At 39.1% G+C, this 22358-nt stretch overlaps 1 protein-coding gene across 4 annotated transcripts in view; it reads right to left on the minus strand.

Moving 5' to 3' along the window:
* Window positions 1–22358, minus strand: part of sclt1 (sodium channel and clathrin linker 1) — a 113716-nt gene that overhangs the window by 72620 nt on the left and 18738 nt on the right. For 2 of the 4 annotated variants that reach the window (XM_043674192.2, XM_087980046.1), the window contains exons 4-12: window positions 21118–21170; window positions 18441–18513; window positions 18284–18339; window positions 17974–18109; window positions 14594–14716; window positions 14325–14390; window positions 9501–9571; window positions 3569–3659; window positions 394–485 (exon numbers count right to left, since the gene is read on the minus strand). In XM_043674192.2, the coding sequence (XP_043530127.2) occupies window positions 394–485; window positions 3569–3659; window positions 9501–9571; window positions 14325–14390; window positions 14594–14716; window positions 17974–18109; window positions 18284–18339; window positions 18441–18513; window positions 21118–21170 (761 nt within the window). Of the gene's footprint in view, window positions 1–393; window positions 486–3568; window positions 3660–9500; window positions 9572–14324; window positions 14391–14593; window positions 14717–17973; window positions 18110–18283; window positions 18340–18440; window positions 18514–20172; window positions 20329–21117; window positions 21171–22358 lie in introns of those variants that run through there. The other 2 variants (XM_087980048.1, XM_087980047.1) reach the window with 2 other exon arrangements.

The raw sequence follows: 22358 nt of genomic DNA on the forward strand, positions 1-22358 counted from the left end.
TATAAGTCCTGCTAAGATTTGCTTTCCCAAAATGCAACACCTCGCATTTATCAGAATTAAACTCCATCTGCCACTTCTCAGCCCATTGGCCCATCTGATCAAGATCCCGTTGTAATTTGAGGTAACCCTCTTCGCTGTCAACTACATCTCCAATTTTGGTGTCATCTGCAAACTTACTAACTATACCTCTTATGCTCGCATCCAAATCATTTATATAAATTTATTTGCATTTGGGAAAATTGCTGTTTGTTGGGAATGAACCCTAATCCTGACTATAAAAACAAAATGCATTGGATTCTGAATACCTTTCAGTAAAGCCTCGAAATGAAAAATGTGCTTGAAGCTTAGGGAAACCGAATGTCAAAGAACCTGTAATTGCCATCTGTGTAATACCTGGCTTCGAACTGGGTTATAGCAGATTGTAACTGTTGCAATCGTTTATCTGAGGCTTCCTCCCTTGCCAGGGCAGCTGCAGCTTGCTCCATCTAAAGATAAACAGAAAACCACACCACTCGAAAATGAGCACAAGTATTTTTAACTAGAAAGTAAGGCTCAATATTAATGTGTTATTGCCAATTACAATCACTATAATTAAAGAGGAAACAAAGCAAACAGCAGTTTCCTCCCATTATCACTAATACTTGAAATCTTCTATCTAAACGTATAGCCATGCAACACTAGCTCACAGGAGGATAACTAAAATGTGGTTTTGGGTGTCATTAAAAAGTTTCAACAGCATCATTGTTTGGGGCACAAAGTTAAAATTCAACTTCAAAAATCAAACTTGCAATGGCAGAACAATGGTGATTCTCCTCTAATATTAGTGAGCACTCCACCAACAAATGAAGCAGCAGAATTTTTGTTTAAATTGTGAACAACAGTTGCATGTGTCCATCTGTGCACTGCAAAGGAACCAGAGGCGACATGAAAAAAGCCTGATTGTTTGAGGTATTCTGCTACACAGTGATGAAAACAGATTAAATTGTAGGAAAGTAAATACTTGAAGGAGAAAAATTTAGAAAAAGAATTGGGGATGAGATTTGTTGGATTGTACTTTGAAAGAGCCAACACGGCTTTGTAGGGCCGAATGGTCTCCTGTACTATATAACTCAAATGATTTTGTAAAAGAGACATTAACTGGAAATGATGTGGAATACAGTCAGTGAAACCCATATTTGTTTTTATAAGACATGCAAATGTGGAACTTAGCTTTACGCTTTTCCTTCTAAAACTGATATCTTCCTCAAACCTCAGCTGGATGGATTCCCAATACGATCATGGCTAATCCTGTATCTCAATGCCATATTCCCACTTTCTCCATATGCCTCTTGATGCCTTTAAAATCTAAAAGAAAACTCTTTTTTCACTCAGTATCAGTGCCTTTTGAAAAAAAATATGTTAATTTTATATCAGACTGCCTTTGTTTATTTCACATTGTTTTGCAAGGTCTACCGAACATGGCCTGGTGACTACTGTGGCCATCTTACAGCCATGATCCTTTCTTTTTGAAACCATTTTTGTCCACAAAGGCTCGGGCACTGAAATTAGATGATGCAAGTTGAAACTTGATACTCTATATTTCAACCACTGTAGTGATGATCTAGATTTGAACAGATTCATTCAATATGCAAAATGATATCTGTACTGTTTGACTTGGAAGGACTGTTTGGAGCCTTGGACACTGAGGCAAGAAGAGGTAAAAGGGAAGGTGAGACATGTCCTGCAATTGGATGTAGGTTTTCTCGCTAAGCTGGAAGGTTCATTTTTAAACGTTTTGTCACCATACTAGGTGACATCTTCAGTGAGCCTCTGGACGAAGCACTGCTGATGATTCCTGCTTTCTATTTATATGTTTGGGTTTCTTTGGGTTGGTGATGTCGTTTCCTGTGGTGATGTCATTTCATGATGACATGATGTCACCATAGGAAAGACATCACCAACCCAAAGAAACCCAAACATGTAAACAGAAAGCAGGAATTATCAGCAGTGCTTCGTCCGGAGGCTCACTGAAGATGTTACCTAGTATGGTGACAAAACGTCTAAAAATGAACCTTCCAGCTCAGCGAGCAAACCTACATCCAGAACCTCAACCAGAGCTATAAATCTTCTCAAAACTTGTTCTACAATTGTATGGGAATTCACTGTGGGAAGGGGATGAGTTGTTAGGTAGAGGATTGGTCGAGGACTGGACAAATGTAGCTTGGAGGAATGGTCCCTTTGGAAAGTTGACAGGGGAGAAAATGAGAAGAACTGTTTGGTTGTGGCATCACACTGGAGGTGGTACAATTCAAACTGAATGATCCCTATAGAGCAGACATGTGGGAAATGGGTTGGACACACTTGAAGGCCCAATCAACCATAATTAGGGAGAAATCCTCAGTTCAGGCAAAAGAAAAACACATCAAAAGCTTTGTTGTGGAAAGTTGCATCATCACGAAAGATTACAGAAATGCTTAAACTAAGGGAAATAAGTAGAAACTTTACAAAAGGACATGTGTGAGGAAGCGTATTGAAGCATCTGTGGGAGTTGGTGAGTTTGTTTGAATATTAGTCAACAGCTTATCCACAGAAATGGAGACAGAGAAATTAAGGAAAGGATGTGTTAGAGACTGACCACAAAGATGAGGGAAGGGTGGAAATTGGAAGTAAAGTTGATTAACTTTTCCAGTTTTTATGGCAGACCCAGGAAACATCACCAATATAGTTATCAATGTACTGGAAAAATAGTCATGGGAGGTGGCCTGATTAAGACTGGAACAAGAGATGGTGCCACAAAGTTATGGGTACTCATAAAAGCTTTTATTTGGAGAAAGGGTGAAAAGTGAAAAACCGTTCAGTAAGAGAATGAGTTTAACCAGACAGTGGAAGATGCTATGGATGGGGACTGGTTGTGCTTCTTTTCAAAGAAGAAGCAGAAAGCCCTCAGATCATCCTGGTAGGAGCTAGAGATCTAGAGAGATTAGATATCCATAGTTGACAGGATGTGATTTGTGCCAGGAAACTGGAAATTGGTGAAATGACATGGGCATCAGAAGAGTCAAGGTGGAAAGAGACTATGCAATAGCCCAATGGGGGAGAAAAATTCAAGAAGGTTGAGTTCAGAGGGGTAAGTGTAGACTGAAATGACAGGTCTCATAGGATAGTCCAGAATCTTTGGGTCCCGTGAACCGTTCCAAAAGGAGGGTAATATTGTTACTCTTTGATAACATCATTGCAATGGTTAATCTTCTGCAGCAGGCTGCATGGTAAAGTACAAATATTTTATAGCCTGCAAATCAGAAACATCCATTTTTAATTCATATCTAATAGAGAGAAGGAAGTCAAACTACACTTATATAGATAAGGCGCTATACAATAAACTGCACAATAGAATTATCCGGATTAAAGTTGCCATTTTGAAGACTTTACAGCTGAGCATTGCATCCAAACAAACAGCCTTTGTTTAAAACAAGAAATCAAAAATTGCAATGTGGAACTTCTCTTCTGAGCATCCTTATTCAAGATAACATGCAGATACATAAAGTTTCTATTCTCAATTTTGTACCTCAAGGAGAGAACATTTACATACATTTCTCTGCATGTCTTCTTGCATCCTTTGCATCATTTTGTTCATTTCTTCCACTTTCAAAGTTGCTGTTCGCAAATCCAGCTTTGTTTTCCTGTATAAAAAAAATATTTAAAGAGGTTCCACAATTGCACTGTGCAATAGGTATATTATATTGATTAAGCATCAGCTTGGTTCAATTGACCCACACCATTGTTTGAGTCAAAAAGGCCGTGGGTTCAAACCCCTCTTTAGGATTTGAGTATATAATCTAGGATGACTCTTCAGTTTAAATATTGAGTGATTGTTGCATTATTGATTGTGTTGTCTCTTAGCTGAGATGTTATCCAAATCCTGTCAGCCCGTTCAACTGGATGTTAATGGTCTTTGTCAGCTAATGTTTGTCCTCGACCAAAACCCATTGCCTGGTCTTTCTACTCTGTTGCTGTTGTGGGACTTGATTGTGTTTTAGGTGCCACATTTGCTATGTAAGAGAGAATGGTAATATACATTTTGGCAGCGCAATTCGGCTATAACATCGCTGAAGAATTAGGGTACGGTATTTGCAAGAACACTTATCTCCATTCGCCATAGCCCAATTCCAACGGGGATCAGTTTATGTGCTTCATTCTGTGAATGTGCCTATATCTCTGTGCCATCCTGCGCTTGCGCAATGTCAGGGCCAGTCTTCTTGCCGTTCTGTGCATGCACCAATGTATGTACCATAGTCTCCATACTGTTCTGTGCATGCACGATGTCAGTGGCGGTCTTCATGCCGTATTGTGCATGCGCCAAGGTCAGCTGCCGACAGAGCAGCTTTCTGTGAGAGGTACTGTACAGAGAGTAGCTTTCTTACATTTTTTAAATGTACTGTGTTAAATTTACTTTTGTTTCATTAATAAATATGATTTCAACCTTCATTCAGGCTGTGTTATACTTTGCGTTAGACTTTTGGGTGATTTTTGAGCGATTGTGAGTGATTTTGTTTTGCTGGTCTGGCCCTGACCCCACTTTTCCCATAGGCCCCATTTCGTCTATTAAGTGACTTTCTATTTAGCGAGGTTTCACTGGAATCCAACTATGGCATTATAGGAGAACTACTCATATTTCAAAAGTTGATTGTAAAGTCCTTTGAGAATGGGACAGAAATATTTAATAAATTCAAGTAAATTCTTGATAAAATGTACATTTTAATGTTTCGTACCTTTTTAAGATACAGCGATCAACAGAGCAGAACAACTCAAAACCTCTTTCAGCATAATTCTAGATCTTGAATTTTTGTCGATTATTTTTAACTAAGGAAGTAGGTGATAATATCTGAACTCAGATCAGCTTGGTTCACTGATTAGGTCGTTGATGACAGTAATCATGTAAATAACAGGTGTTTATCAACAATGAAACATGTTTTCTATGTTGTGGTTCATTTCTCGGTTCACCAAAGTATCAAACAATTTTTCTAGAAACTATATGGGATTTGGAATGCAATCAACATCAATTTCAGATATGGACAGAATATATTTCAAAACATCACAGATCTGATAAATTGTAATACTTCTGTGCTTCACATTTCTGTCTGTTTAAGAACATGGGAATAGATGGAGACCATCAAAGTCTGTTCCACCATTCAATTAGGTTATAAGTTGGCCTAGAAATCACAAGTGGGTGACAATGGTTGGTTTATGACACAATTGGTACATTTGTTGTCTGATTGTTTCTCATTTTCTTGCTAAGTAAGAATGGATCAGAATTAATGGTGATCACCATAATCAATATATTTGTTGTCGAGTCATAGAGATGTACAGCATGGAAACAGAACCTTTGGTCCAACTCATTCATGCTGACCAGATATCCGAACCTAATCTAATCCCATTTGCCAGTATTTGGCCCATACCCCTCTAAATCCTTCCTATACGTATACCCAACCAGATGCCTTTTAAATGCTGCAATCGTAACCTCCACCACTTTCTCTGGCAGCTCATTCCATACACACACACCACCCTGTATGTGAAGAAGTTGCCCCTTAGGTCCCTTTTATATCTTTCCCCTCTCACCCTAAATCTATGCCCTCTAGTTCTGGACTCCCCTACCCCAGGGAAAAGACTTTGTCTATTTTTCCTAACCATGCCCCTCATAATTTTGTAAACCTCTATAAGGTCACCCCTCAGCCTCCAGGGAAAACAGCCCCAGCCTATTCAGCCTCTCCCTATATGCTATTATTCAAGCAGAGGTGAACAGCATGGACGCATTTAAGAGAAGCTCGATAAATAAATGCAGAGGAAGGAATTGAAGGTTAGGTAGTCAGAGTTAAGTAATGAGAAGTGGAAGGAAGCTCATTGCAGCAAAAGACATATCACCATTTAGGCCAAATGATGTTTCTGTGCTGAGAGTACACCTGCATCATATCATCAGAAGTTATTACAAGGAATCCAGAACATAGAAGCATTATCTGCCATCTTCATAAATCAAGTTGGTTATCGACTGAAGAACAAGCAAAACAGCAGAAGCTGAATATTTCCCTGCTTGCAGCAAGGCCAGTGAAGAATCAGGCAATTGAGGGTTCAGAGATATTGGTAGTATTCAGACCAGAGGACCTGGTTTCAACTGACTGTAAACAATTGTGTCAAATGTACACTGTTGTAGCCAACATGCACTTCATTATGTAAAATATGATGGCCAGTATTAAACATTAATCTCAGAGACTTTGATTTCATATACCAATAATATATTGCTGTGGTTCTGTTCGCCGAGCTGGAAGTTTTTGTTGCAAACGTTTCGTCCCCTGGCTAGGCAACATCATCAGTGCTTGGGAGCCACCTGCGAAGCGCCCCTTTGATGTTTCCTTCGGTGTTTATAGTGGTCTGTCCCTGCCGCTTCCGGTTGTCAGTTTCAGCTGTCCGCTGTAGTGGTTGGTATATTGGGTCCAGGTCGATGTGTTTGTTGATGGAGTTTGTGGATGAATGCCATGCCTCTAGGAATTCACTGGCTGTTCTCTGTCTGGCTTGCCCTATGATAGTAGTGTTGTCCCAGTCAAATTCATGTTGCTTGTTGTCTGCTTGTGTGGCTACTAAGGATAGCTGGTCGTATCGTTTCGTGGCTAGTTGATGTTCATGTATGCGGATTGTTAGCTGTCTTCCTGTTTGTCCTATATAGTGTTTTGTGCAGTCCTTGCATGGTATTTTGTACACTAGCCCGTAAGTGTTCAAAGTTTGTGCGAAGATTTGTAGCTCGGGTGCTCGTTGCGGTGGTTCTGTTCGCTGAGCTGGAAGTTTTTGTTGCAAACATTTCGTCCCCTGGCTAGGCGACATCATCGGTGCTTGGGAGCCTCCTGCGAAGAGCTTCTTTGATGTTTCCTCCGGTGTTTTTAGTGTACAAAATACCATGCAAGGACTGCACAAAACACTATATAGGACAAACAGGAAGACAGCTAACAATCCGCATACATGAACATCAACTAGCCACGAAACGACACGACCAGCTATCCTTAGTAGCCACACACGCAGACAACAAGTAACATGAATTTGACTGGGACAACACTACTATCATAGGGCAAGCCAGACAGAGAACAGCCAGGGAATTCCTAGAGGCATGGCATTCATCCACAAACTCCATCAACAAACACATTGACCTGGACCCAATATACCAACCACTACAGCGGACAGCTGAAACTGACAACCGGAAGCGGCAGGGACAGACCACTATAAACACCGGAGGAAACATCAAAGAAGCGCTTCGCAGGAGGCTCCCAAGCACTGATGAAATCGCCTAGCCAGGGGACGAAACGTTTGCAACAAAAACTTCCAGCTCGGCGAACAGAACCACAGCAACGAGCACCCGAGCTACAAATCTTCACACAAACTTTGAACCAATAATATATATCAGACATCCACAAGGTGTTGTATGAACAGTTGGCTTAAGCAGAAACATTTATCTATTAGATTCCATATCTCAAAAAAGTTGCATTTAGTTCTAACTGTCTTGAGAAAAACTGCAATTATCCATACGGGAGAGTTTGCTCATTTTGAAAGTCTGAGATGCCCTTCCACAATAGTCTAATGAAAGCACTGAACATTGGAATTTGTAGCAACAGTACCTCCTTAATATCACGAATATGTGGTGATTGCTTGATAAATTCTTCAACCTGATTGTCCATCATGGAGTTTTGTCACATTTTCCAATATACCCTATGAAGATTCAAAAGGCTAACTCAGACATTCTAACATATTCCTTACATACCATAACCAGAAGTGTGTAGATGGTGTCGAGGCAATTACGCGTTCACAGGGTCAGAAGTACATTTATTTCAAGTAGTTAGATATTGCTCTTAGGGCTAAAAGATCAAAGAGTATGGGAACAAAACAGGAACAGGATACTGAGTTGGATGATCATATCGAATGGCAGAACAAGCTTGAAGGTCTGAATTGCCTACTTCTTCTCCTATTTTCTATGTTGTTAGTGAGAATAACTAAAAAATAATGAACAAAGGCAAGTCAATGAAGTTGAGGCAATGATCTCAATAAATAGCAGAAAAGGAAGATCTCAATAGCTCCTAAGCTCAGATGATCCAAACACAAAACTGGTACTCAGTTTATTCATTTGAAGAATGTAAAAGCTTTCCCATTTCTTACTCATATTTCTGAACATTGTACTGAGTACACAATATTGTGTCAAAATTTTCCCAGAATCAAACCAGGCTCCCAAGCCCATACTACATGGTAGCAGAACAAGCAAGGTATCAGAGCACCGGGAAGTGCAGGTGCGCTTCCGAATCTGCTGGCCCTATCAGGTCCATCATGGAGGTAACCTCAGAAACAGAAGTTTAAAATAAAAATTCATTAGGGCAAAGCTGGCAGGGCCATCAAATTGGAAGAGAATTTCCTCAGAATAGTTCGCTGCATTTACTGCCCAGTAAATCCCCTTGCTGAGGCAAGTGGGAGTGACGTGTTGTTGGCACTTTCCCTCCTTTTGGGCATGCTTTAGCCCATGCAGCCCTTTCAATGTCAAATACTTTGTCTGTCATCACAACTCCTCTCTCTTGCTAGTCTAGCCATGTATGACTTTTTATATTGTCTCAGACATCGTATCTGGTTGGAAGGTTGGTGTCCTTCCAAAAAGTCTGCTTTTCCTGGTGCAGTTCCAGCATTGTTCACCACTCCCGTAGTAATACTGAGGCTATTGAGTTGCCAGCTCCTTGGCTGGTAGGCAGCTCTGAGGGGCTGAATAGGAATGAAAGCTCGGATGGCAACCAGTTAATTTTCTACCCTTTGTAAATAGTGATTCTGGGTCTTGCAGAGGGCAGCATTGTATTATTACTGCTTTTGAGCTCATAAGTGTAACCCTCACTGTAAGGAAAAAATTCTGATCTGCAGTTTAGTATTATATAATACTAAAAATTTACCAGTTAGTATAGTCAACTGGTATTTCTACTAATACTCAATGTTGGGAACAGTTGCTGGAAAATTTTAACCTTCCTCACAACAGACAGACCGGTGATCAATACAAATTCCAGTTTCATCATGCTATTATATCAAAAACATTTCATATTGCAGAGTCATGTGGCCAGTTTGGAAGAGAATGAATTTTACATGGAAACCAATGTATTCCTATACAATTTTAAGAAAAAAAAGTGTTTAGAAATCCCTGGAAGAAGTGACAGAAATGAAAGTTTATCATGCCTGTTTCCATTTCAAATAAAAACAAAAAATGACTGGAATATACAACATACCAACCAGCACCTGCAAAAGATAGATCAGATAATGACTACAGTGAGAAATCATCTCTGAAATTGCAAGCACGTGGCATCTAATAGTTCTGATTTTTTCTATCTCAGAATTCTGTTTGTGTCTTTTCCTTTTAATAGATTTATTTGTTCGATAACTTTTGTACATTTTGAATATAGATGAACATTCACAGTAATATTTTCTTTGGCTATGATGAAATACAGTAACCGTATACATACCTCAACTCTTTGTGATGCTGGTCCAGTTCCGAATTCTGTTCAGTCACTGTGTTCATAACTTGCTGATTAGTCTGTTTAAAACAGGAAGGTGTAAAGCTTTGTCATAGCTTTTTAAGCTTATATGATGGTTCAATAACCTACAAAGGGTTTAGGAAACAGAATAACCTCCATGTTTTTAAAGTCACAACTACCATACTATTTAAAGAACAGAGTCCACTTCATTAACAAAAACAGGAGAGCAGTGTTTATAAGTGCAGCAAAAATACAATCCTCATCACAAGCAAAAACAAAAATATATATTATTTTAAAATTAAAGTTCTTAATTTTCTCAATGTCAAAAAGTTATGCAGTTTTTAGTGGCATTGGCATAATTGTACAGCCATTGCATAACTGTCTGTTCAAATGGACAAATAATATTGACAATGAATACTCTAGCTAATATTTGGTTGGCATACAATTGGAAGAAATAATGCTGTCTATGTGAGATTATAAAATGAATGAGTTTGTATTAATATGGTGTCCTTCAATCCATAGAATGCCAAGTATTAGACAGAAAACAAATTGCTCTTGATATGCATTTACCTTATTGTCAGCAAATATTACAAGCAAATTGAACCAGCAAGACATCTCAAACAGCAAAGAGCTCAATGACTGGCTGGTCTGTCAGTAATGTTAGTTTAGCTTCTAATGTTGATCATAAAAACCATAAAATGAAGCAGCAAGAGTGCATCAATTGACCTCTTAACCTTTCTGCGTCATTTAATAATATCCTGGCTGATCTGCTTGTGATCTGAATTCCATTTTCCTGCTTGCATCCCATAACACTTAATTCATCTGAAGCAGCCTTACGTATGTTTCAATATGTCCGCTGTTCTCTTGGGTATAGAATTCTAAAGATTATTGATCTTAAGAGAAAAATCTCTTATACACGCCCATTGTAAATGCAAGATCTCCTATTTTGAAATGGTGCCCTTTGTTCTACTTTCTTGTGCTATTATTAATTTAGCATCTATTCTGTTGAGGCCTCTCAAATCGCTGTATGATGTACTTGAATAAGATCACCTCTCATGCTTCTAATCTCCGATGACGATAGGTCCAAATTTTCTCGTAAGACACCCCTTCATACCAGGTATCAAATGAATGAACTTTCTTTGAACTACCTCCAAAGCAATTATTGCTTTGCTAACTCTAGCCAGAAATACTTTAGCAATACTTCCACACTTCTGTACACCCTTGCCATAAAGGCTATTGCCTTTTTAACTACTTGTGGAAACTGCAATGCTAACCTGTCATTGGCGTATGAAGATAATCAGAAATGGAGGACATCTTTTACTTCCCCAAAACAAAAACCATAGATTTTTCACTTCCACCTGTTCCACCTCATGGAACCCTGATTTAATGTCACGTCAGGTATACAGCATTTCCTCTTAACTGTGATAATGAGAATGAAAAACAAGTTGCATTTTCAAAAGTACCTTTAATGCAGTGAAATATCCCAAAGAGTTTCTCAGAAATGTAACAGATCAAAACAAAAACTGACAGTGAACCATAGGGTACAGGCAATCAAAAGCTTGATCAAAAAGATATGTTTCAAGAAGTATTAAAGAAGGTGGATTTACAGTTAAAAACTTTTGTGCTTAAAGCTTAAATAGCTGAAACCACAATGACATGCACAGGACTTGAGAGGCTTCAACAGGGTACATGTTAAGAGAATGTTTGTGAGAGATACTGGAGGCAAAGACAAATAATTGAAATATAGGATATTATGGAAACCAGTGTACTGCTGAGGGCACAGGAGTGATGCACGAATGGGATTTGGTGATATTAAAGATACGGACAACAGAGCTTTGGCTGAGTTCTCGTGGACGAAGTGAAAGTGAAAATGGAAGATGAAGGATTGCATTCGAACAGTGGAGTTTAAATGTAACAATAGCATGGATGAAGACTCAGCAGCAGATGAGATGAGGTGGTTGGCGGATAAGCAATGTTACAGAGCTGAATATAGACAATCTTAGTGATAGAATATGGGATCAAAAGCTCAGTTCAATGAAGTACCAAGACCTCACCTTAAGTCGGAGACCATGTTTGAAGATGATGGTGTTGGTGAAGTAGAGTTACATGAGTTTTCACGATGCAAGTGAAAACAGATTTTGAATAATGTCACTAAGTGGCAGCATATAGATGAGAAATGAGAGTGTCATAGACATATAAATGCAGGGAATCTGGGAGTAACTGCATCGAAGCAGGGAGATAAACCTCAACAGGCAGTTTGTTGGGTGTGACTGAACAGACAAGAACTAAGAAAATAGTTCCACTGAACTTAACAACAGAGGAGGCACTGAGAAATGAGAAAGAATATGTAAAAGATTGCAGACTGATTGAAAAGGATGTAAAGGCATTGCAAATTTCATTAACAATCATAAAATATGATATAATTTGTGACTTGATGAGAGAGGTACACATGTGGAGTTTAAGGAAGGAGTTAAATGAGTCTGGGAGGAAGGAAGGTTGGCTATGAGATTGTGGCTTATGAGAACAAAGGAATCAAGGGTAGGTTTTTAAGCAGAAACAAGATGACAGCAGATTGGAATGAGAATGGGACAATATCAGAGAGAAAAGGAGATTATTTCCAATGGCCCCTAGCACTGGAACCAGGAAAAGGCAATGAGTGGTCAGCAGCTTAGTGGGAACAAAGTCAAAAAGAACAGAAGATAGGTCACTCAATGGTTCAGAAAGCAAAGAGTACTTGTTTATTTTCTAGCTGTCAGTTTGGGTGAGTACATAACATGAGGTGCCTCTACTGAAATCTTCTTAATGATCCTAGTTTTCATTTTTGCTGCAACTTCCACAACTGTAGGCGACACTTCGAGAGAAACGAAGGTAAGATGTGTCCCTGGCCCATTGCTCAACTTAACTGGAGAATGGCAACACACTAGCTTCTGTTTCACAGATAGAACTTTTGCAGACAAAGTCAGGCAGCAGCTTGTGTCTCTGAATGTCTACGAATTATAGCATAGCAGGAAAGTAGGCAGCTTGTGATTAGGATACTGAAGCCCCGAAGGAAAAGAGCATGGTGCTGTGTCAAGCTCAGAGGTGGTGCATTTGTTTGCAGCATGGCAAATGCACTTCTTTTGCATAAGAAGCATGGTAATGTGTGAAAGGCAAAGGTGTGTGTTTCCCCCAATACTCTGTCAGGCAGTTTATTAAATGCAAGTCCAGCAGAATCAGCCTATCATCCTGGGCCTTGATGGATGGTTTGTTAGGCTTGTTTTATAAGGCTTGTTTTATAAATTCAGTCTGGAGAGATGACCTGCAGTCAGTTGGGAGCCAACGAAGTCACGATCACTCTGTCATTAATGTTGAGAGGGTACAGAGTCAGCAAGGGCATCAAAAACCTTGACAGGTAGGGACTCTGGGAATAAAACTGGGATGTTGCCCATAATAATACAAGATGTTCAACCAAAACTAGAGGAAGGGTGGAAGATCATCCAGGAAACAGAGCTCATGGTACATTTGGGGTGGTGTAGAATGCAGGTAGAGAATCATGGGTCAGATCCTGCAAGTCAGTGCAGTGAATGCAAATTTTGAAACTCATAATATTGATCTGAAAATCAATTGGAAAAAAAATTACAAAGCAATATCCAAATTGGTAAGAGTAACCATTTCTGAAACAGGACAGAACCAGGACTAATATATGAGAGACCACCCATACAGCTACTCCAGGAATTAAACTGCATTAATGACACACTATCCATCTGCTTTGAATGCAAATCAGCATGACAACTGACATCATACCATCCAGGCTGCTCTTGTGGCACAGTGATAGTGCCCCTAACTCTATATCAGAAAGTTCAAGGCCCATCTATCAGAGTGGTGTCACAACATGGTTTAAAAGAAAAAGACACATACCATCCAATTCTGACCTAATCTCGTGAAGACCTGAATGGAAGTACATTGAGGACTAACTGGTATCTTGTGATCTCTCCGATCAACAAGAGCCAATGGAGCAGAGCACATTCACTCAAAGCATCATCTTCCTCATTGGCCAAGACAGATAGGTTCTTGGACTGCAAGACATCACATTACAGCTGCTGTATCCTCACACTCTAGACAAAGTGTGTGAGAAGAGAGGTTCTGCAGTAGAGTTGGGGTACCTCCTGGCAGCTGCTTCATGCCAAGGCCACAATGACAAAATACACGACTGGGTATGGGAAGGGATATTGACAGGCTAGAAGGTAATCCAGCAGCCTCTGCTTCCCGTGATATTGGTGGCAAGACCAGAATCAGATGGAGTGCCATCTGGTTGTCCTTCAAACTTGAGATTCAAAATGATCAGTGAGAGGTAAAGGAGGTGTGTTTAAGGAAACAGTTGGTAATTGATTAAAACAAAAGTTGATTTATCTTAACATTTGGATCAATCCTGGAATATTTAGCAAATTTGGCAGCAGTCCTAATTGTGTTTAGGTCACATTTTAACCCATGGACAAATCCTTAATATCAAAAGAGGCTAGGTGTCAAATTTTATTTGCTAACTCTCCTATTAGGTATCTCAGGGCATGTTAATAAATTAAAAATGTTCAATAAATTCAAATTGTTATTGCTGACTCAAGTGATATTTTAATACAGGACTGCGTTAGCACTTTGGGGAAGAAAATATTGGCACAAAAACTATTAAATTGCCTGGTGATTTGTGAGCTCTTGAAACACAATTCTTCCATCAAAAATTTGCTTGAGCCAAAATATTTTCCATAGAGTTCAATATGTGAAACTACAAATAGGTTGTATGGGATGCTATTTGAGCACTTTCCAGATGCTTTGCCTTACCAGTTTTAATTTTTGATTGGCCACTTGAAGCTCCTGAGTAAGTTGTCGGAAGTGGGCCAGCTGTTCCTGAAAAGAAAAGTACCAAAGATTTATGCACTTGCTGGTGGATCACAGAAACTTGTAATTTATCAATCATCTCACAGCCACTTGAAAAAAAAATGAATAGAAAATGATATTTTTAACAAGATAAATCTCTCTATTTTTCTGATATGGAAATGTACAATGCTCATTTAGGTCAATGAGATATAAAAATATTAAGGATGTCATACATTCCATTGTTGTTGGTCAAAGGCTTGATTCTGAGTATCTGACACATGATCTTGATACATTTGTTGCATTCGATCTAAAGCTTGTGAAACCAACTGCCATAACTCCAAGGCTAGGTCTTTTTCCTAAAAAAAACAAGACAAACCAGTTAGGAACTAATTTTTCCATCAGCAAGAAATTGCAGAATGGTGATAATTCCTGAACTGTAAATCAAATTATATTTGGATTTCACTTTGATGACACAGACTCTGAAAGGTCAGAAGTGTATGCCTTTCTTTAGTTACTAAGGATTTTATTTGTCAATTTGTTATTCTTACTTTGTTTTTGACCAAAAGCCTCAAAATAGTAGGCTTGACATAATATTGTTTCTTTTCTTTGCGTCTGTGCCAAACCTACTATCACTTCAACATGACTTTAAATTTAAGCTTGTCAACATGAAACCTTCAATCACTCCATCACACAGGATAACCAGGTTAAAAATATTTTAATTTCCCCATTATCACTCACTTAGCTATTCTTTTGCCTATCATCCCCTTGACTGCTGACCTTTTTCTTGCTCCATCTCCACCTATCCACTCATTCCTTTTCCTCCCCCACCCTGTATCATTAACATAATAACATATTTTCCCAGGTGCCATCAATTCTAAAGAAGGGTTACTGGACTTGAAACACCAATTTTGTTTGTTTTTCTCTCCATAATTGCTGCCAGACCAAGCCAGACAATATTTCTGTTTGTGCAGTAAACATATTTTCCCCCAGCTGATTGAATACTCAACGTACCACCTTCTGAATGATCAGGAAGCAGAAAGGCATTCAATTAAATGGGATCAGTTAGATTTCTTAATAAACACTATATTTGATTTATTATCAAAGTAAAACTTATTCAAAAAAGCTACAATAACATACATAGTTGGTCGCATAGAAGTATAAAGCTTATCCCTCAGATTATTTCCAAAACATACACACATTCTTCATGAAAAGAGAAAGCGAAATTGATTTATTTGCAGAATGTAGGAGCAGATTGTGTTTCCCAAACAAGCTTTGTCTGAACAGCTTGTGAGATAAGCATGTGCGGTTTGTGTTGTCCCCACATGTGAGAGGACATCAGAGCGACAGACTTTGTAACACGCTACACTTCTTCCTTTTACCTTCAAGAATAACTCATTGTCTGAAGTATTTTCTTGCAGAATAAAGGGATCAAAGGATATAGGGAAAAAGCAGGAAGAGGCTACTGAGTTGATGATCAGTCGTAGAAAGTAGGAGCAAGAATAAGCCGCTTGGCCGTCAAGCCTTCTCTGCCATTCATTATGTTCATGGCTGCTCATCCAACTCAATAGCCTGTTCCAGCATTTTCCCTATATCTTTTGATCCCTTTACCTGGAAGAAAATACTTTAGACATTGAGTTATTCTTGAAGGTAAAAGGAAGAAGTGTAGCGTGTTACAAAGTCTGTTGCTCTGATGTCCTCTCACATGTGGGGACAACACAAACCATGCTCGCTTATCTCCCAAGTTGCTCAGATAAAGCTTGCTCGGGAAATACAATCTTGAGAATTTCCTCCAATCAGTCTTTCAGAGAAACAAATAGATTTCACTGGAACTCCACAAGAGACTTTTCACTGGGAGAAATGAGAGAGATGAACTGGACAACTCTGCCTCGTAGGTTTCTTGTCCCTAACTGCAAACAGATTCCAAACCTGTCTTATTTATTAGAATTAGAATCCCTACATTGTAGAAACAGGACCTTCAGCCCAAAATCCACGCTGACCCTTCAAGAAGTATCCCAGCCAGACCCATTACCCTACATTTACCCCTGACGAATGCATCTTACCTACACATCCCTGAACACTATGGGCAATTTAGCATAGCCAATTCACCTAAGCTGCATATCTTTGGACTGTGGGAGGAATCAGTACCACCTCATCCAGTCACTGTTCAAACAACCCCAGCAGGACTCTGGAAATTTTCCAATCAACCTGTTCAGAAATGTTATTACCCACCTGTGGAGCAGATGGTGCTTGAACCTAGGCCTTCTGGCTCAGAGGTAGGGACACTATCACTACACTTCAAGAGCCCCCTGTAGGGCACACTGCAGCAAAGCAAACATTTACCAGTCATGTGATTTAGCAACATAGGATTTAGAAGCCGGAGTAGACCGTTTGGCCCTTCAAGTCCACCCTGCCATTTATTATGTTCATGGCTGATCATCCAACTCAACAGCCTGTTCCTGCATTTTCCCTTTATCCTTTGAGCCCTTTACCCTCAAATGCTACATCCAAGTCCTTTGTGAAATCATAGTTTGTTTTGGCCTTGATTTCTAGGAGGCCTCATTCAGAAAATCTCCAATGTTCACCAATGACTTCTTTTTGAAAAAAAACTCGAGGTATTTTAACAAAACTGGAAAATAAATTAATTTTTGTACAATTCCTCAAAATGTAAGTCCTCCAAGAAATATTAAAAATGAAGCATCTCCATTACAATACCATTACAATTACAAACTTTAATCTTGATCACAGTTTGCTTGCGATTGGTAGTGAAAAAACATGCAGAATAAGAACTGCTAACTCAATTCATAGTTGGCTTTCTATCTTAGTGAATGCAGACAACACTATAGTTATTGTATAAATTATTTAGATGCCTAACCAAACATGTTAGTTTAGCACTTACAAAAATATTCTAATGGATGTGACAGTCTTTTTCATTTGGAAATATGTTCAAAGCATATATCAATAAATGAGTGAATGGGCATTATAATTGCACATTTAGCCAGTAGAATGTTAGATTAGTTTTGTGGCTATGGTAGTGGACCAATAACCCAAAGGTTGAGAGTTTGAATCACACATAGTCAATTATGAAATAGAACATAGAACATTACAGCGCAGTACAGGCCCTTCGGCCCTTGATGTTGCGCCGCCCTGTCATACTAATCTGAAGCTAATCCCAATAATCTTTTAAAACTGTGAATGTACACAGAAATAACTTTGAAAACTATCAGACTACTACAAAAGAAAACATAATGGTTCAGTAATATTTGGCTTAGCACACTTAAACCGATGGAATCGAGCTAATGGGTTGAAATCCCTGAGCTCCCTTCTTAATAGCAATGTGGGCTCCACATACCCAAGAACTGCAGCACTTTAATAAAGGTAATTCACCACCACCTTCTCTAGGGCAATTAGGGATGGGCAATAAATGCAGGTTTAGTCAGTGATGGCCACGTTCCATGGACAAAAAAAAATTCATCTGGGTGACTAAACCTTGCAGGCACTCCACATGTTGATTCTACTGACCAGTGCAATTTCTAAAAGTTAAAACAAATTAGTTTAAATGCTAAATTACTGTTTCAAGCATTAGTCCAAAATCATTTTGCTCATCATTACCTACCCTATTGGCTAGACGTAATTGTTCCTTTAGGTTTCTCACTACTTCATCTTCCATAAAGTCAACGTCCACAATATCTGCATCAGAAGGCAGGGACTCCAGCCGTTTTTCAATGGTCTCCTGTAATTCTGAATGCAACCTGCAGTACAGTCAATCATATGTATTCCAGTTAGAAAATAGAGTAATACTTAATTTCAAGAAAAATAGACAACTAATTTCACAGCAATTCCACCAATCCAATCAAACAATCAGCACCTGGCCTTAGTTAATAGACATTAAAATAATTCTAACTTTAAAAGTTGGGTAACCTTACCTTTCATTTTCTCGTACAACATTCTCAAGCTTTAACTTCATTTCATTCATGTGGATCTGTTATTGAATTTAAAAAAGTTTTGCTAGATTGTAGCTGTAATTTTTCTTTCAAAATAATCACCCAACTTTTAAAACACAACAGTCTCAAATATTCTTACATGGTGACAATCCAGCTGTTCACTCATTTTCTTAATCTGCTTGTCATATTCTGCTATAAGAGGTGCCATGAGGCTGCCAAAGAAAAAAATGGAAAGTACAAACATTAAGCATCAATAAAATTTGCACGAGTTCACATTTTGTTGGAAAGTCAGTTATCATTAATGTGGTGAACGTGGTTTACGTGATTTTTAGGAATGCTTTTGACAAAGCCCCAAATGCCTGACTTGGCAAAAAAGCAAAAACCCTCGCTGACAAATTGGATCTAAAATTAACTTCATGGCAGAAAAGAAGGACGAATGACTTCGAGTATTTTGCAACTAGCAGCTTACTATCGATGGGGTTCTGCAGAGTGCAGCACTCAATTCCTTGCTTTTTGCAATTTATATTAAATGATTTAGGCTCTAATATAGAGGGCAAGATAAAGAAATTTGTACATGGCACAAAGATTTGTCAGGTGGATGGCAGCAAAGACTCACGAAGATATAGATGATATGGTCATTTGGGCTAAAAACTAGAAAATGGAATTCAATACAAAGAAGTAGGAGGTAAATCGGAAAATGAGAAGCCATGTGAGAGAACAGAGAGGCCTTGAATTATATATAACTGAATCATTAGAGGTAGCAGGGCAGATGGATAAGGTGATTAAAGCAACTGCGGTATTGAATACAAGGGGACTGTGGTTACGCAGAAATTGTATTCACCATTTGTCAGGCCACAGCTCGAGTTCGGTGTATAGTTCTGGTCATCAGACCAAAGGAAAAATGTACTGGAGAAGTGCAAAGGAGAATTATGAAGATGTTGTTAGAACTAGAAAATATTAGCTATAAGGAAAGATTGTATAGGTGGTTCAATAAAAGCAAGGAACTGCAAATGCTGTTAATAAGAAACAAAAACCCAAATTGCTGGAAAGACTCAGCAGGTCTAGCAGCAAAATTGAAGAACAGACACCCTGAAACGTTAACTCTGTTTTCTCTCCATAGATGGCTGCCAAGGCTGCTGAATTTTTACAAAAAAAATTCTGTTTTTGTTATCTCTTGTTGTTTTCCTTTGAACAGAGGAGGCTAAGGAATGACTAATTAAGGTGTATTAAGTTATGAGAGACATAGATAGACTGAATCGGGACAAAATATTTACTTCAATAAAGAGGTTAAAAATGAGGGGACATAGATTTAAAGTAATTGGAGTAAAGGGAAGATGAGAAATCTTGTTTTTATTTGAGGATGGCTGGAACTTGGAACTCATTCCTAAAAAAGAGTGGTAGAGGCAGAAACTCTTGCCATAAGCACTTGCACATTTACTTGCAGACCTCTAACTTGCAGGAATACGTGCCTAGTAGCAAAGGACATGGGCCTGCATGAACACGATATGCCAAATGGCATCTGTCAGTGAGTAAATGTAATGTCTGTGAAATACATTGGGGATTTAATAACAGGCTGGTTACTGAACATAGTTTAAATGGGGAGAGCGCCAAATTGTCAGCTACTATCAAATCTTTAACACAATTTTCCTCCTTCCTTTGAGAGTTTTGTACTCCTTCATTATAAATTTCCTTTGCATCATATAGCATTCCTTAACTGGTACTTTGTGGGAAGCATCACATTTCTTACTTAAGTCCAAACATTAGAAGACTCATGAAAGACTCATGAATGATTTTTTTTTGGCTGGTGTACCGATTGAGTAGAAAACACAGAATACTGGAATACTTGCCATTTAGCAATTTTGAAATAGTACCTGGCATGGTGATTTCCTAACTTTTCACTAGAAGACACGTGTAAAACTAGAAGCCTGATTCAAGGGCACACAATGTTGAACTTTCAACTTAGTTATTGTTATTCAAAGTTGTGCGAAGATTTGTAGCTCGGGTGCTCATTGTTGTGGTTCTGTTCGCTGAGCTGGAAGTTTTTGTTGCAAACGTTTCGTCCCCTGGCTAGGCGACATCATCAGTGCTTGGGAGCCTCCTGCGAAGAGCTTCTTTGATGTTTCCTCCGGTGTTTATAGTGGTCTGTCCCTGCCGCTTCCGGTACACAAAACACTATATAGGACAAACAGGAATACAGCTAACAATCCGCATACATGAACATCAACTAGCTACGAAACAACACGACCAGCTATCCTTAGTAGCCACACACGCAGACAACAAGCAACATGAATTCGACTGGGACAACACTACTATCATAGGGCAAGCCAGACAGAGAACAGCCAGGGAATTCCTAGAGGCATGGCATTCATCCACAAACTCCATCAACAAACACATCGACCTGGACCCAATATACCAACCACTACAGCGGACAGCTGAAACTGACAACCGGAAGGGGCAGGGACAGACCACTATAAACACCGGAGGAAACATCAAAGAAGCGCTTCGCAGGAGGCTCCCAAGCACTAATGATGTTGCCTAGCCAGGGGACGAAATGTTTGCAACAAAAACTTCCAGCTCGGCGAACAGAACCACAACAGTTATTGTTATTACTTTGTACCTAGGTACCTCTGTACCTAAGGTGGAGCTGGGAATGTCAACTTTGTACACTTTTCACTGTACTCTCGTATGCCTGCATTTCAGTACACATGATAATAATAACCTAATTCTAATTCTAACAATGCTCCCAAATATTTTGTTTTCCTAATGTGAAATATAAATTGCACACTACTATCATAATACACGAAGAGGAATTTTACCACTTGTCTATGAGCCAAGGTGCTGGAGGATCATGTTCACCTAAATGCCGAGCCTGAATCAAGAGAAAAAACACTGCAATCATGGAACTGATTTATCAAAATACATTTCTCATTGAGCCTTCCCCATTCAGGCTCTACAACATCTAGCCATGGATTTCAAACACAATGTGCTTATTTCCATTGTCATTATTTCACCCGAACTCAGCCCGCGTAACTTGACTTTTGCCTTGGTCAGTAAATTGTTGGTTTTACTCCCAAAAGGAATGGGAATTCTGGAGGTTGCTGTAATTTGAAAAGTAACATTGACATGAACCCTCATGTGGCGTCAAATCTTCAGATTATGTGATTTGTACATGCTGTCAGGCCATGTGATTTGAACTACAATCTACAAATGAAGATGCAAAAACAAAGAAACATAGAAACAAAGAGTTTGAATCAGCCATTCAACATGAGCATGGTTGATCCTCTATGTGAATGCCATATTTCTGCTTTCTACCCATACCCTTGATGCATTTGAAAACTATAAATACATCCATCTCTTGAATATTTTCAGTGATATGGCCATCTCAGCCTTTTGTGATAAAGAATTTCACAAGAGTGTATGAAAAAACTATTTCTCATCTCAGTCCTAAATAGTCTACACCATATGCTGAGACTGTGTCCCCTGGTTCTAAAACTCCCCAACCGGGCAAAACATTCCCCCTGCATCTACTCTATCCAGCCCAGTTAGCATTTTATATGTTTCAACCAGATACCCTCTCTTGCTTTTAAACTAGTGAATACAGATCTAGTCAAACTAATTGCTCATTACAAGACAGTCCTGCCATCTCCAGAGCCGAGTGAAACTCCGCTGCGTTCCCTCTCTGGCAAGTATATCCTTTCTTAGATAGGGAAATCACTGCATGCAATACTCCAGTGTGGTCTCACCGAGGCCCTGTATATCGCAGTGAGCATCCCTACTTCTGAACTCAAATCCTCTTACAATGAAGATCAATTACATCATTTGCCTTTCCAATTGCTTGCGGCACCTGCCTGTCTACTTTCATTGACTAGTGCATAAGGTCACTCAGATTCCTTTGTAGAGCCAATATATCACGATTTAAATATTACTCTTCCTTACCGCTTTTTGCACCAGTATATGGTTTCACATGTTGCTACATTGTACAGCATCTGCTATGTACTTGAATACCCACTCAACTTGTCTAAGTCACCTTGAAGTTTTGTTGCATTCTCCTCACAAC

The sequence above is a fragment of the Chiloscyllium plagiosum genome, unplaced genomic scaffold (assembly GCF_037043375.1).
Source record: "Chiloscyllium plagiosum isolate Xiang-an unplaced genomic scaffold, Cpla_swu_hap1 HiC_scaffold_36, whole genome shotgun sequence".
NCBI lineage: Eukaryota > Metazoa > Chordata > Chondrichthyes > Orectolobiformes > Hemiscylliidae > Chiloscyllium > Chiloscyllium plagiosum.